The sequence below is a fragment of the Coturnix japonica genome, chromosome 2 (assembly GCF_001577835.2).
Source record: "Coturnix japonica isolate 7356 chromosome 2, Coturnix japonica 2.1, whole genome shotgun sequence".
NCBI classification, from domain to species: Eukaryota; Metazoa; Chordata; class Aves; order Galliformes; family Phasianidae; genus Coturnix; species Coturnix japonica.
Genome location: NC_029517.1, coordinates 23923837 through 23938525, shown reverse-complemented (window position 1 = coordinate 23938525; position 14689 = coordinate 23923837). Strand labels below are relative to the sequence as shown.

The 14689-nt window shown below is 36.5% G+C and overlaps 1 protein-coding gene across 4 annotated transcripts in view; it reads right to left on the bottom strand.

Annotated features, from left to right (window-relative positions):
• Window positions 1-14689, bottom strand: part of PHF14 (PHD finger protein 14) — a 170403-nt gene that overhangs the window by 12701 nt on the left and 143013 nt on the right. For 2 of the 4 annotated variants that reach the window (XM_015853571.2, XM_015853574.1), the window contains one exon: window positions 8378-8559. The exons of 1 other annotated variant lie outside the window; for it this stretch is intronic. In XM_015853571.2, coding sequence (XP_015709057.1) covers window positions 8485-8559 — 75 coding nt within the window. In that variant the 3' untranslated portion in view covers window positions 8378-8484. Of the gene's footprint in view, window positions 1-8377; window positions 8560-14689 lie in introns of those variants that run through there. One more of the 4 variants, XM_015853573.2, reaches the window with a different exon arrangement.

Sequence of the window (14689 nt, the reverse complement as noted above, 5' to 3'; positions counted from 1 at the left end):
GGAACTTCCTATGATCCCGTTTCTGGCCATTTTCCCTTGTCCTGTCTCCACACACTGCTGAAGAGAGTCTGGCCTCCCCACTTTGTCCCCCACACCTGTATTTATTTACAGGTATTTATAGACCTGGATCAGGTCCCCTCTCAGTCTTCTTTTCTCCAGGCTAAACAGACACAGTTCACTTAGCCTTTCTTCACAAGGGAGATGTTCCAGGCCTTTCACCGTCTTTGTGGCCCTCTGCTGGACTCTTTCCAAGAGATCCCTGTCTTTTTTGTACTGGGGAGCCCAGAACTCGAGACAGTACTCTATATAAGGCCTTAACAGGGCAGAGTAGAGGGGGAGGATCACCTCCCTCAACCTGCTGGACACACTCTTTTTAATGCACCCCAGAATGCCATTGGCCTTTTCGGCCATGAGGGCACACTGCTGGCTCATGGCCATCCTGTCGTTCACCAGGACGACCAGGTCCCTCTCCGCAGAACTCCTCTCCAGCTGGTCATCCCCCAGCCTGTACTGGTGCACGCAATTATTCCTCCCTATGTGAAAGACTCTACACTTGCTTTTGTTAAACCTCATATGGTTAGTTACTGCCCAGCTTTCCAGCCTGTCCAGGTCTTGCCGAATGGCAGCACAGCCTTCAGGTGTGTCAGCCAATCCTCCCAGCTCCATTTATTCAGCAAACATGCTGAAGGTAGCCACTATCCCCTTGTCAAGGTCATTGATGAAGATGTTGAACAAGACCAGACCCAGCACTGATCCTTGGGGAACACCGCTAGTTACAGATCTCCAACTGGACTCTGCACCACCAATGACGACCCTCTGTGCTCTGCCTGTCAGCCAGTTCTCAGCCCACCTCACTGTCCACTCATCTATCCCACACTTCCTCAGCTTTGTTATAAGGATATTGTAGGAGAAAGTATCAAATACCTTGCTGAAGTCAAGGTAGAATACATCTACCACTCTCCCCCCATCCACCCAGCCAGTGAAAACATCATAGAAGGCTACCAGGTTGGTTGAGCATGACCTTCCCTTGGTGAACCTATGCTGACTACTCCTGATAACCTCCTTTTCTTCCAGTTGTCTGTAGATGGCATCCAGCATAAGCTGTTCTATCACCTTTCCAGAGTCAGATGTTAGTTTGACTGGCCTGTAATTACCCGGATCTTCCTCCTTGCCCTTTTTGAAGACCAGAGTGACACTGGCTATTTGCCAGTCTTCAGTCACCTCCCCCATTCTCCAAGACCTCTCAAAGATGATAGAGAGTGGTTCACCAATCACCTCTGCCAACTCCCTCAGCACCTGGGGATGTACCCCATCAGGCCCCATGGACTTATGAACACTGGTGTTGCCTTGGTGCTCATGGGCCACCTCTTTCCTGACTAAAGGGATGTCTTCCATTCCCCAGACCTTCTCACTAACCTCCAGGACCCGGGATTCCTGAGGGATAGATTTTTCACAAAAGACAGAAGCAAAGAAGGCGTTCAGTATATCCGCCTTCTCAGCATCCCTCATTACCAGAACACCCTCCTCACTTAGTAGGGGACCCACATTCTCCCTAGTCTTTGATCTATACATCATATATATATTCTATCAATACAGCCAAAAGCTTGAGACACCTCAAGCATTATCCTTCCTTTTTAGCATACGTGGTAGAAAAGAGATGCTACTTTTCCTTAATAAAATGTAAAATTAAAAAATATGTGCACATTTCCATTTTTGAAATAAAGCCAGGGATACATTCATTTATTTTCCTTCACATTCCTAGGCGATTTCAACAGTAAACTATTCACACCGTACAGATCTATTCAACATATGATCTGGAGGTAGCTGTTGTATTTTTTCCTTTCACTTGAGCTTGTGCTAACAATTAAAACACTAGAGATAAAATACTAAAAATAAAAACTAAATGTTTAACCCGATCATTTCTCTAGAGATCATTTCTGATCATTTTCACTGTTTTATTCAAATCCTTTAACAGTTTGTTCCCTTCTCTACCACAAATCTTGTAGAGCTAATTATGAGCATTTCTAAGACTTTGCAAGGTAATTTAACCAAACAATAAAGTCTAGCAATACTGCCAAGCAATATATCATAGGCTGGAGCCAAACCCTTGCTAGGTGCATTTAAATTGGAACAGAATAAAGACTCACTTATTCTCATACAGTTTTACTGTATATAAAAAAATAACAATAGTAGCAAATAGCTCTAACTCATGAAGCAGTAGAAGGAACAGCTTTGTTGTGCTATGCCTACATGAAACTACGAATAAGTAAAGTAATAAACATTTATTTTTAATACGATCAAAAACTTCTACCCAAGAATCTAACTGCTCAAACAAGAACATGATTGATAGCACCAAGAATATTACTTAGTAATTCATTATTCCATGAAGTTGTTTTTGTTATTATAAGATATATACATTCAGCCTCCACTCAGGCTCTAGTGAAGCTAAGTTTACTCTACTGCAAAACTCCACTACTTCCTGAAGGTTAACAAGAAAGTGGGAAATCTTGCCAATCCTTGAGAAAAAGACACTCTTAGGCTATGGGGCAGGTGTGGAGTGGTTGGTCATAAATTTGTATTTAGGTTTGCTCAAAGAGTAGCAAATAGGCAATGAATAAGAGTTCTGTGTACTTTTCTTTCTTTACTAAGACACTACCTTTAGCTGAGACTGTAGACAGCATCAGGGACTAATGCTAGACAGAACTCCAGTCTTCAGAATAAAAACATAACAGGTCTGATATGTCTACATCAAGCAATTAAAATTCCTACCCAGTTATGAATGGCAAAATCTAACCAGATTATCAACAATAACTAGAAAATGTGGGTCTAAAGATCTAGTTGTCAGTTAAAATTATTAATGGAAAACTTGCTCAGTCTAAAGAACTATTGCTACTTCTGCTAATTCTTATAATGACCCCAAGCCTTCACCATCATCATCTCCGTCTTGTCACAGTACAGAAAATTCACTCTTGCTCATGCTCCCATCTAGGTCAAGCTTTGTTGGAAGTAGTGAGATAATAGCTGGATTATAGGCATTATAGCTGCCTCATACTATCTGAATATATAAAGATATGAAAAGCATTAACTATTAAAATATTTATGGAAAGATTAAATTAATTATTTAATAAAGTATATTTTGTAGCAATATGCTCAAAATAAAACATCCAGTGCTGAGTAAAGAAAAATCAGATATTTGTGACTGAAACAATGATCCTTAAAATAAATAGTAAGTATTGAAACTGGACGTACAGTTCTAACAATTAAAAGAAAAACAACACAGTCTTTCTTGTAACATAACTGTTATAGTCTAGGATTTATAAATCCTTTTTTCTCAGCAGCTAATTAGTGCTTCATATTCCCCAGGGGTTTTAAGCACTTGCTAATGATTTTATCATGTAGCCTGTAAAATCTTCACAACAGACCGATGATTAAAGATTGAAGTTGTCTCTATATATTTTTCTTTCCAGATCACTGAAATTGGCTGGTTTTGAGTCAATTTACACTGCAGCCCCAACTCACAAACTATCTCTAGTCAGAATTCCTATGGGTATCACCTCCCATCTATAGAAATAAAAGCTCTAACACTCATCAGGCAAAAGCTTTTCAGATCGCAGTAATAAGGAATTTGAATATAAGCCACAAATTACTACCCTTTATATACTGGTGCTTCTTCAAGCTTTTTTGCTCCATTATGAGAATGAGGTTGTTCCTCTGAAACTCTATCCACCTTCTCAGTAGTATGGCAGAATGAAAACTGATTTCTATCAGTAGCTCTCTTTGCAGACCTCATTTGGTACAAGTATTAAGATATTCACAGTAAAATCTGGTGGTGATGTTATATTGTAAAGGGGATATACTTTATATTTACAGAAGTAAGCAGAAGAAGCATGCAGCAGATTGGTGACATTAATTGTTTTCATCTGTAATTTCTTCTTTGTATAACTTCTAACTCCATGTATTTTGCTAGGATGCTACAGGCTGCATTACTTTACCTGAAGAATATAGGCAGTGGTGTGCTATTGGCTTCTTACAATACACTTCTATCCCAAGATGGCAGATATATTACGTAAACTTTCAATAATATACTGATACTTAAAATTATTAAATCAATATGTATATGCTGTATACTGTCTTTACAGCATGAACCAGAAAAAAGAATGTTCTCACCGTACTCTTATTTATGACTGCATTTGTGTTACGAGTTCATTGTTACAGCTCTTTCAAAACTACATGATTTGGCAAGAACAAAATTAATAAAAATTTGATCAGGCATAAAATGACTGCATTTTTGGTTAAAGTGCAGAATGGTAGCACAATATAGGTATGGTACAGCTTTTGTTTTTATTCAGCTATTTAGTATGCTGTAGGTATAAGTGAAAGACTTAAACCAAACATCAACACCGAACCTTTTAGATGTTAATGTGATGATAGCTGTGTTATTATGAGTTTAATGATATCTAGCGCACACAAGAATACATAGGTGTCATGCTGGGAAACCAATGATCTGGCTCTCATTTTGACTGCAGGCAAAGAATATCTCATCAAAGCTATAAATTTCATGAGTCTGTTCCCAAATTTAAAACCCGTAAGGAAATGGCTTTCATGGTTCAACAGTTTTAAAGGGTTGCTCTTACTTGGCTTTGTAACAAGAAAATTAATAGTTCTTCTAAAACAAATCAAAAACAAAATTGTACCATAGCTGCATGCATTTTCATGCCATTGCCTTCAGCATTTCACTTCCTTTTCCAGATAGGACCACTGCAGAATCCACATTGAAGGCAGCGTGGGGAAACGTTTATAACTTGCTATGACTTCACACTACAGTGTTAAATAGGTGAAATAAGTTGTCTATTCATTGCTATGTAAAACTCGTTTTCTTCAGGTCATGTGAAATAGAGCCAGTTTCTAATCAACTTTCACTTTCCAGAGAGTAAAACCTATCTAACCTAATGTCAGAGAGAGTTAGTTTCTGCAGTGTGATGCAGAACAACCAACCCAGAGGTAGAAGCCTTATGGGACTGCAATAACACAGAAGTAGTAAAGCGATATAATTCTCTTTCAGTGTATTCTGTTTTGCTTTAAAAATTCTCACTGCATAAACACCAATTCTCCTGAGAATGAATAATCATATTTAAATCATTTTCTTAATGCAGAAGTATGACAATGCTCTCTAATGAGCAGAAAACAAATATTGTGCTTGGATTAGCTGTTGTATATCACATTTCATGCCTGTAATGCACTATGATCAGCTCTGTTCAGGAGAAAAGCCGTAAACGAACACCACAAATACAGCGTAGTAATACATTTCAATATTTCATTAACAAAATACCAAGAATACTGTGAATCCTCATTTCAGCCAGTAGAAAGACATATGTATAGTAGAAATAAAATACCAAGATATATTTCCTTCTGTGGAGTATCCTTATAACTGCACAATGTTTAAGATTCTGCTATTTCAGATGAATAGCATCAGTGTCAAAAGCAGCTTTGCTTTTGTAGCTAATGTCAAACGAGAAGCATTTGGAATGAAAATCCTGCTTGTGTGACAAAAGCAGTGGGGCTTTATACTAAGGAAATCCATTTTAAATACTAGCAACCTACTACACATGTATGCATGATACAACCTGATGTACACTATTACAGATTAGAAAAGGTTTTCTGCATTTGACTGCAAAGAGCTCCCACACCTCCCAGTGCTGGCCCTGGGTGGGGGAGGGGTAGGCCTACAGGAAGCTGAAACGTCAGAAATCCTTTCCAAAAACAAAAACTGTAGTAATAAACAAATTTGCTCATGTCTGAGGATGAAGTGATTGTGTGTAATAGAATAAAACAGCATTGGAGTCTCACAGTATCCCAGATAGGCCACTGGCATTCCACAAGAGAGAAAAAGCAAACATGGAGCAATGAACAAAAAACCAACAGCAATCCATCATGGACTGTACAAAAAGTGGTAAATTGGCTTTAATATGAGGAAAATGACAGCTTCTCTTCAAGCATGAAAAACGTGATTATCCCCTAAGTCACCCTAAAATAGCTATTACTGGGGTAAACGAGAAAACTGAGATTCCCAACTGGGGACCATCATCACTGTTGTTCTTGACAGGGATGGAGTGGGAAACAAATAGCTCTTAATCTAGACTTTCAGAGCAGCATGTGACTTTTATTATTCAAGGACAGCACTGGAGGAGGAAGAATAAAATAAAAATATATATATTAAAGCTGGCTGCTCAGGCACAAGTACATATGTGTGTCTGTGTATGTTTACATTCAAGGAATGTCCTGCTCTGTAGAAATGGCTGTAGTCAGTTAAAATAAAGCTGTGTAAACTTTTGCTCATCTCATCTCTCTAAGCCTTTGAACATATTCTGATATGCTTTAAGCTTCATTCTACACAAGATAAGACTGCTTTTGGTGTCCAAGTTGGCTTCTGAATGCAGCATGGACATACCTTTAATAAAAGGCAAAATATTCTGTACTAGCTTTTCAACTTTGTTCTCCTGGAGCACAACGCTGAATGTCATCACGTTGTAACTGTGTAGGCTAGCTGCAACTATTTACTTTACACAGTGCTTTGTGCGCAAAACACTTTAAGATAATGAGTAAAAAAATGCATGATGAAATTCATACCATTAGACTAAAAAATGCAAGAATATACAAAAAATACAAAGCTCTTTAGAGAAATTGGCTATAGACAAGTCAGCAAATCTCAGTTTTTCTAGAAGGGACAAATTTAGGTCTGCATTTTGACTCAGTCATTTGTTTTGCTTAATCTCAAATCCACCCGATTATGATAACATAATATTGATAATTATTATTATTTTGCAGTTGAAAATGTTATGGCTTTTTGAATCAAATAACTTAACCTAGGGACAGGTTTCTATTTTTCAGCCCAGAATGTAGACTTTGGGTGACATACACTGGATGTTTGTAGAAGTATGATTTATGGGATTGCACTTTCATGTGAAATTTTTAAGAGTGTAGGAAAGATACAGTAATACTTCTCTTAAGATCTCCAGCATTATACAACAAATAGAACTTTTCTCTATTTTTTAACATCTGTACTGCCTTTCTCATGCAAGTGTTTGAAGATCAATCATGCGTTTTCAAAAAAATATTGAAAAGCAAATATCTACCTTTTTCATCTCAGGCTACTATATAGTCTAGAGAAAGTAGCCATCATGAAGTGAATGAAAATAGACCATTTTGCAAGACTGAGAATATATTTGCTGATTTTGTATGACAATTTGTGTGGATAAACCCAAATTCGAACTTTGTTAAAGAAACATGCGTAATTGAAGCTCATGAATCAGAAAGGAATTTATAAAAGATATTGCTTGAGCATAGGTATGTTCCTTTTAACTATAAAACTATAATTTATATAGATGTGAGAAAACTTAAGATTGATACTATTTACAATCTGATTTACCAGTCAATATACAGAAATAGCAGTAATAATTTGGAAGACTGAGAAAAAGACATAAAGTTCTTCAGTGGAAGAAGATACAACCCTCCTAGAGCAAGGGACATGGGCAAATGTGGCTTCAATTCTGAAACAGAATAATATTCTTATTTTCTTCACTATATCAAGTGAAAGTATTAAGCTATAAACCTATATCTGAGTTTCTTGTGCTCATGTTCCCACAGATTTATAAATAGAAGTAAATAAAAAAAGATTTTTTTTAGGAAGTTTTTTTTTTTGTTTTTTTTTTTTTTTAATTTTAGATTTTCAGTATTCACTTCAGATCTGATGATGTAGAAAGAAATTATTTTATGCTGTTTAAATGCAAAGATTGCTACAAAGAAATTAGAACTGGGTGGGATGGCCCAATCAAGACAAAAATGTGGCATTCATTAAAAAACTAAGATTGTGTGAAGACGGAAAAATTTTACAAGGAGGAAAATGATGATACCATATGAAATAACTTAGAAGTCACAGACGGCAAAAGCACGTAAAACTAATTATATATGAAAACATATTGTATAAACCACAAAATCATTGCCTTCATCCAATCCCCAGCCATGCTTATTTTAACCACTGTTCAGAAGAAATTTCAGAACTTCAGCACATAACATAGATCTGACTTATCAGTATCAAAGCTTTTGCTCAGAAATACCAAAATGTGTCTCACTTATAACTATCCAGTAATAATAATATTACATGGTGTAATTAAAAAAAAAAAAAAAAGTAAAATAATAATGTACTGTTTGCTCACTACGTGTTTTTAGTGATGTTTTCAGTGATCCATCAGCTTTCTTTACCATGTTCAAAAAGCTTTTAGGATTCATTGGTATGGTGCTCAGTTCTGATAATTCAGCTTTTAATATAATCACAAACATCACCAGGAGCTACGTAATTAATTTCCCAGTGTAAAATGAATTTAAATTTCAGTGACTTTATTGAGAACTTTATTGTTAATTTTACAATGAGAAACTATAATCACTGTTACACAACTTGCAAATATTTAAAACAAGAACAGCAATCCCCTATTTTTTTGATTTTTTCTGTTCCAAATTCAGTTCCTGAGATGGATTTTCAGCCTCAGCTTCATTTTCATCTTCCTGTAAAAGAAAATGAAAACCCAAACATTAATCAATTTACTGAAGCACACTTTTAATACTTATGCATATGCATAGGGTTCTGTACATACTTCTGCCATCCTTCTCTTCACCAACAAGTATAAAAATAAGCAAATAACATCATGTATTCAATCATTTGTTTCTGCTCAATAGCTGAAATAAAAACACTCAAAATATAAATAAGACTAATCATCTACATTCACAGTAGAAGAATAATTTAAGAAGTAAAAGTCTCAGTTATAGCCATGACCAATCTGCAGGTTGGTTACACAAAGAAATTACTAAAACCCACACAGTTTGCAGCAGACAGTACTTCACACCTTTCCTTTGTTCTTGACAAGAGGTTTCCACTAAATTATTTTCAAATGCAAGAACTTTCATCATTGTTCTAAAAATTACTTTTGAAAAGCATCTGCCATTGAAAAATGTTTCATTTTTTTGAGACCAGATACGTTTAGTTCACCCTTTGATAAAAGACAGTAAATTTCACTTCAGCGACACTTTATGTGCTGCAGCATCGTATTTTTGTCCCATCTAGCATATTTTCTTGACAGGTCTGCCAATTTTCCAATTACTTGTACCACCATATGTTATCTGAAGATCAGTCAGGTCTAAAATAGGAAACATGAGCATGTCAGGCAGCAGCATGCTTACAATATTCTACAGCTTCAACTCCAAGAGTTGGGCTCATAATTCATGATGGGTTTAGCTGGATCATGCTGAAAAAATGAAGTGACATCATAAAGACCATTTCCATAGGAACTCGTATTATTTTGTGTCCAGTACAAAACTGTGACTTCCAAAATATAAATTAAAGAAGTCTGAGAAAATTATTTCATAGGGCAACTTGCAAGCCATCATCACATCAAAAACAGCCATTGTCATACGTTCAAAGTATGGCCAGTTTTCCTGCCTCTATTTAATTCACAATAACATACAGAGAACTTTTCTCACTTTGGAAACTTTAAAAAAAAGCAAACAAACAGATGTTTGGGAGTGAAAAAATATTCTGATTGCTGTAACACCAGTCTTCAATAGTCAATATTTGAGAAAGAGATATGTCAGGGATGTTGGATGGGACCCAGGATCCAAGGGTGTAGTTTCCTGCATTAAATCAGCAACTTCATTCTTCTATGCAAATCTTGAATCCTAGTGTTCCTTTCATTACATCAAAGAGTGTTTTGTAAGGATAATTATAATAAAGATTCAGAGATACAAAACATAGAGGAAGATCACATGAACTTCACAAAATAGAATAGGACCAGAAAATCTTATTAAAAAACATTGTGTCATAATATGTTACACAACATTAGAGTAAAATTGAATAGCTCATTGTTCTATTAAAGAAAGGTATGCTCCTAATCATTTTAGTTTGGTAAGGTATTGCAACAGGCTGCCCAGAGAGCTTGTGGATGCCCCATCCCTGGAGGTGTACAAGGCTAGGTTGGATGGGGCCCTGGGTAGCCTGGTCCAGCATTAAATATGGAGGTTGGTGTCTCTGTCTGTGGCAGGGGGGTTGGAGACTCAAGATCCTTGAGGTTCCTTGCAACCCAGGCCATTCTGTGATTCTGTGATAGTTCCAAATCTTTTTCCCTTCCAGAATAGAGTAAGCACCGAGAAACATTTTCACAACTGACTACTTAAGGCTAAATGCTTTCTTCTTAACGTCCTGGATTGACATCTTTTCAATTATCTTTAAAACACTTAGTGACCTCTGTTTTTCTAGTTTGGGTGTGAAAACATCTATACACACGTGTGAAAGCTAAGTTTATTGATTTGTAGAAATTACAAGTGTAGCATATATTTAAAAGAGTGTGATGTACAGTACACCCATAGAAACAACCAAGGAGCAATGTGTAGCTAAGCTCAGATGCCTGCTTATAGAAAATAAAGAATACAGCAAATGTTGAATAAAAAAGCAGAAAAAAAAACCAGCAACAAAAAAGCAGCAAGGTTCCTTCAGGTCAGGCTTGTTAACAAAGGAACAGCAAGTCGGTATGTTTCTGAAGGTCATTACCTATAGAAGTTGTATTTCTGCTGACCTCAATGCCAACCAATTCACCTCTCTAGCACATAACCTGCTGTTATTGCAGTGTCTGTGTCCTCCTCCTTCATACAGGCAAGGTAAGCCCTACATGGTCAATCTTTCCCAGCACACTTGAGTTGGCGTTTAGGGGTTCCACTTGTAAAGGAAGCATGCAGAAATTTCAGACTACAGAGAAAAAGACCTGGGCCTTGTCTTCACTACAGGCGGGCAAAGGGATATAAAACTGACATTAGCTTCCTGGGCCTATTTTTTGGGACAAAAATGTTTTATCCATTGAAAAAGATTTTATAATAGAAAGTAGCTTTGTATAGACTTGAAACGTTTTAATTTTCTGCTCTAAGGTCATGCTTGCTATCTGGCAGATTTCCTAGTTTATAGTAGCAGCTGCAGTGCATCGTTTTTTCTTAGAAGCGGAAACGATGGTTGGCTGGTTAAAGGAAGTCTAGGTTTTGCTCTGCACGAATTCTAAAGACAGAAGCATCTGCTTTGGGATATTTTGCAGAATCTGTGCTCTTTCTTTTGTTCATTTCCTGCTGCTTCAACCAGGTAAAATGTATTTAAACCAGTAAAATGTACATGAGTATAAATTGGATTTATGTGGGCAGACTAGTACATGTAAGTCATCAAGGGCCCTGGATGTTATCTTGTTTTTTTGTTATTTTGATGATTTTTGGAAAAAGAAAGCTACAAAAGCTTTCTGAACATGCTCTGCATCGGATATCTTAGCTTTTTGTAGAGGCACTTTTACCCCATCTCCATTTTCTAAGAACAGAAAGCATCACGTATTATTTTGAAATGGAAATCAGAGCTTAGAATCTCCAAAGATGGGTAATTTGTGCAAAATGAAAGATGGTTCATCTTTCTTACAGTATGCATTCACAAAGGGAGAAAATATTCTCTTTGTTACATGAATCTTCATCCACATCAGTTCCCTGATCTGTACATTACCACATGAACAACAGTGTCAGGACAAAAGAGACTGGTGGGGGACACAGGAAAGTATGAGCTAACAATTCTGATTCCCATTCTGCTTTCTGCCAGGAAAAAAAAAAAAAAAAAAAAGTGATGGTGGTGGCCTGAAAACCAATTCGCTGATTACTGAAAATTATCAGAACATTTTCAGATATGATCTCATGATATATAAGAAAAGCAACATCACTGTCAGTAAGTAAACTTGGGAAGGACTTGTACTGGCAATATAGAGTGTATACACTGACCATACTTCAAGGTGAAAAGTCTTACTGTTCCTTCAGTTTAGTGACAATGCCAAGTTTCTAAGTAATTTTTATTCTTCTTAACTCGAGGAATCCCAATGATAGCATATACAATACTAAATTGGAGTTTCCAGTGTCACTAAAAATGTTTGAATTTTCAGCTAACTAATCTATGTACCTAATTATAAAGAAATGGTGGCTGACTGAAGATTAAATATATATATTTGTTTTACTGATTACCGCTTACTATTATAAAGCTTTAAATTCTGAAGAAAAGAAAACAAAAATCTTTTATTTTTGTTTGTTAGTTAAAATAGTTGTTGATAGTGGTGTGTAAAGTTGCTATTACTGGTTTAAATATTAATGAATATGCAGGTGAAACACTGAACTCCAGTTTCTGTTTGACAAAATTCAGTTCACATTTCTGTTAGTATCTCACATCTCTATTTTACATTATTATTTACTTTGCTTCTGGTCACCCTATGACTCTACTGACCAGTGCTTTCTGCCCTAAGAATCCTGAAACAGAACAGATCTTTTGTTGTTAAAATGTTAAACCATCAAAGTAGATTTTGCTATCAGATGTCACAAGTCAAACTCCTCTCGGTATCTTTTCTGACTACAGCCAACTGTCAGTTCAAACATTAAGTGGATTTTGAATACACTCACATAAAGTATGCACCAACACATCTGGAGATTTGTAAGAGTAGTAAAGAGAAGTGAATCCCTCAAGATGTTATTACTACTGAGACTATCACTTGTCTCACTGAAAAAGTGAATTCAAGAACCCAAAGGATATTTTCATGTTGAAATGAATTAAGTTTACTAGTCTGGAATTGTTCTTTCAAATTTGCAAAAATAAGAGTGACAAGGAGAAGAATTAATGGCTTTAAAAAGCACTGCTGCTGCACATCTCATGAGGGGAGACTTTCCACACCAGCTGATTTCTAAGTGGTCTTTATAGGGGTAGAAATAAGGAACTGGATAAGATCCTTTCGATGTCCTACAGATGATTTCAAATGCCCTGTGAGCATCTGTTGGTTCATGCTACTTAGTCTACATCTGTTAGCTGAGCATTAGTGGATCACAGTACCGGAACAGGACCAAGAATTTAAAACTCAGAGCCCACAGTCTGCCACCTAAATAAATGTTGTGAATTATGAGTGTACTGAGCATTTAGTACCTCTTCTAAAGATAAATGGAATATTTTGAAATTTAGATGTGTTTAGGTGGCAAAAAACTGGGGGGATGTGGCTGACTTTCATGTTCCAACTTCTGAAAATTTTGATTTGACACTTGAGAGAGTGTGATTTTGTCATATTACTTCATCCCCTTTGTAAGCATGTTGAAGGTCAACTACAAATTATGCTCAAAGCAGAGAACAAGAAGCCCCACGTGGAAAGTTATTTTTATAGTAGTTATTCCAGAATATTCCCTTGTAGACAAATCTTGACATAAAAACAAACAACTCCTCCCTCCGAGAAACAGAGTTTCTTTTTATTTCATTGGTTACTTACATGAATTCTGGAAGACAACAGTGAATGAGACAATTCTTAACTCTACAGGGAATCTGACAGTATTCTGTACACAGAACAGATCACGTAACTGTGCTAGGAAATGCACAGTTTCACAGATCTGTGCATTACATTACATCTGCAACTTCTAAAGTTCTACTACAAAAGGAATATTCAATAAAATGAAGTTATTGTTTTTGTCCTGTGTGAAGTTTAAGCTATGTTATAAATTTAATAAATGCGGTATGATGGAAACAAACATCTGAGTAAGTTAGAAAATGACCAACATAAAAGTATGCTACTACATCAAGACATGACTGAGGAGTTCTCCATGCTACTAAATAAATTAGAAATACCATCTCAAAAACACTCACAAACAAATTCAGACACTACCACTTTTCATATTAACTTAACCCCAAAGACCTGTAACACGACCTGTATAATAAGCTTCATTGAGGTTGTGCAGTTGGTCACAAGAAACATTAAGTACTTCAAACTCTAAAAATAAAGTCTTGAAACATTTGTCAGCAAATACCGACTAGAAAAATATTTTGTTGTATACTCAAGTATAATAAAAATAATTATCCTGTAGAGTCCAGAAGAATAAAAGAATGTTCCTCATTGAGAACACGGTCAGAAGACCTGGTCTCTATTATGGACCATGTCCTCCAAATTGCAGTCTGTACGCTTTCTTTGGTCGCATCACAAACCTCACGCAAGCTCCAAATTGCTTGAGTGCCTGAGACACCACCAAAAAGGTCTCTGCTGCCAGCAGAAAGATATCTAGACTCCTCTCAGGGCAGCAGTTTTCCACACTCAGGTAGGTGGAAAGCAATCACCCTAAATACTTGCTAACTATCATTCCTAATATTGGCTAATTCATAAATACAAGAAAAATCACTACTTACAATCAAAATGTGACAGTTCATAGATATTGCAGGTCGTATCTCATTGAGAAGATCTTTGCACACTAGCATTTTAAACCCTCAGTCCAGACAGGAGGTATTTCATCACCTACCTCACAGATTCTAGCGAGCAAAACGCTAACTGGAAATAGGTAAAAATTATGAACTCTTTAAAAATACATCAGGGAAAAGGGACTTTAGAACCTACGACAGCTTTTCTTTGTGTAAGTTTAGCTCTTGCTTTCCTGTGCAATAGGCTGAACGTGGAGGAAAAAAAGAGTTTGCAGGACTATAAACTGAGTCTTAAGTCAGCCTCTGTGTTAAATCAGCAAAAGGTGAGCAACCAACACTAAATCAAAAGTTATTTTTCTTCCAAAGCCTGTGCTATGTGCTTCAAACGTATTGCTGACAAGCCTTACAAAGAGTGGTGCA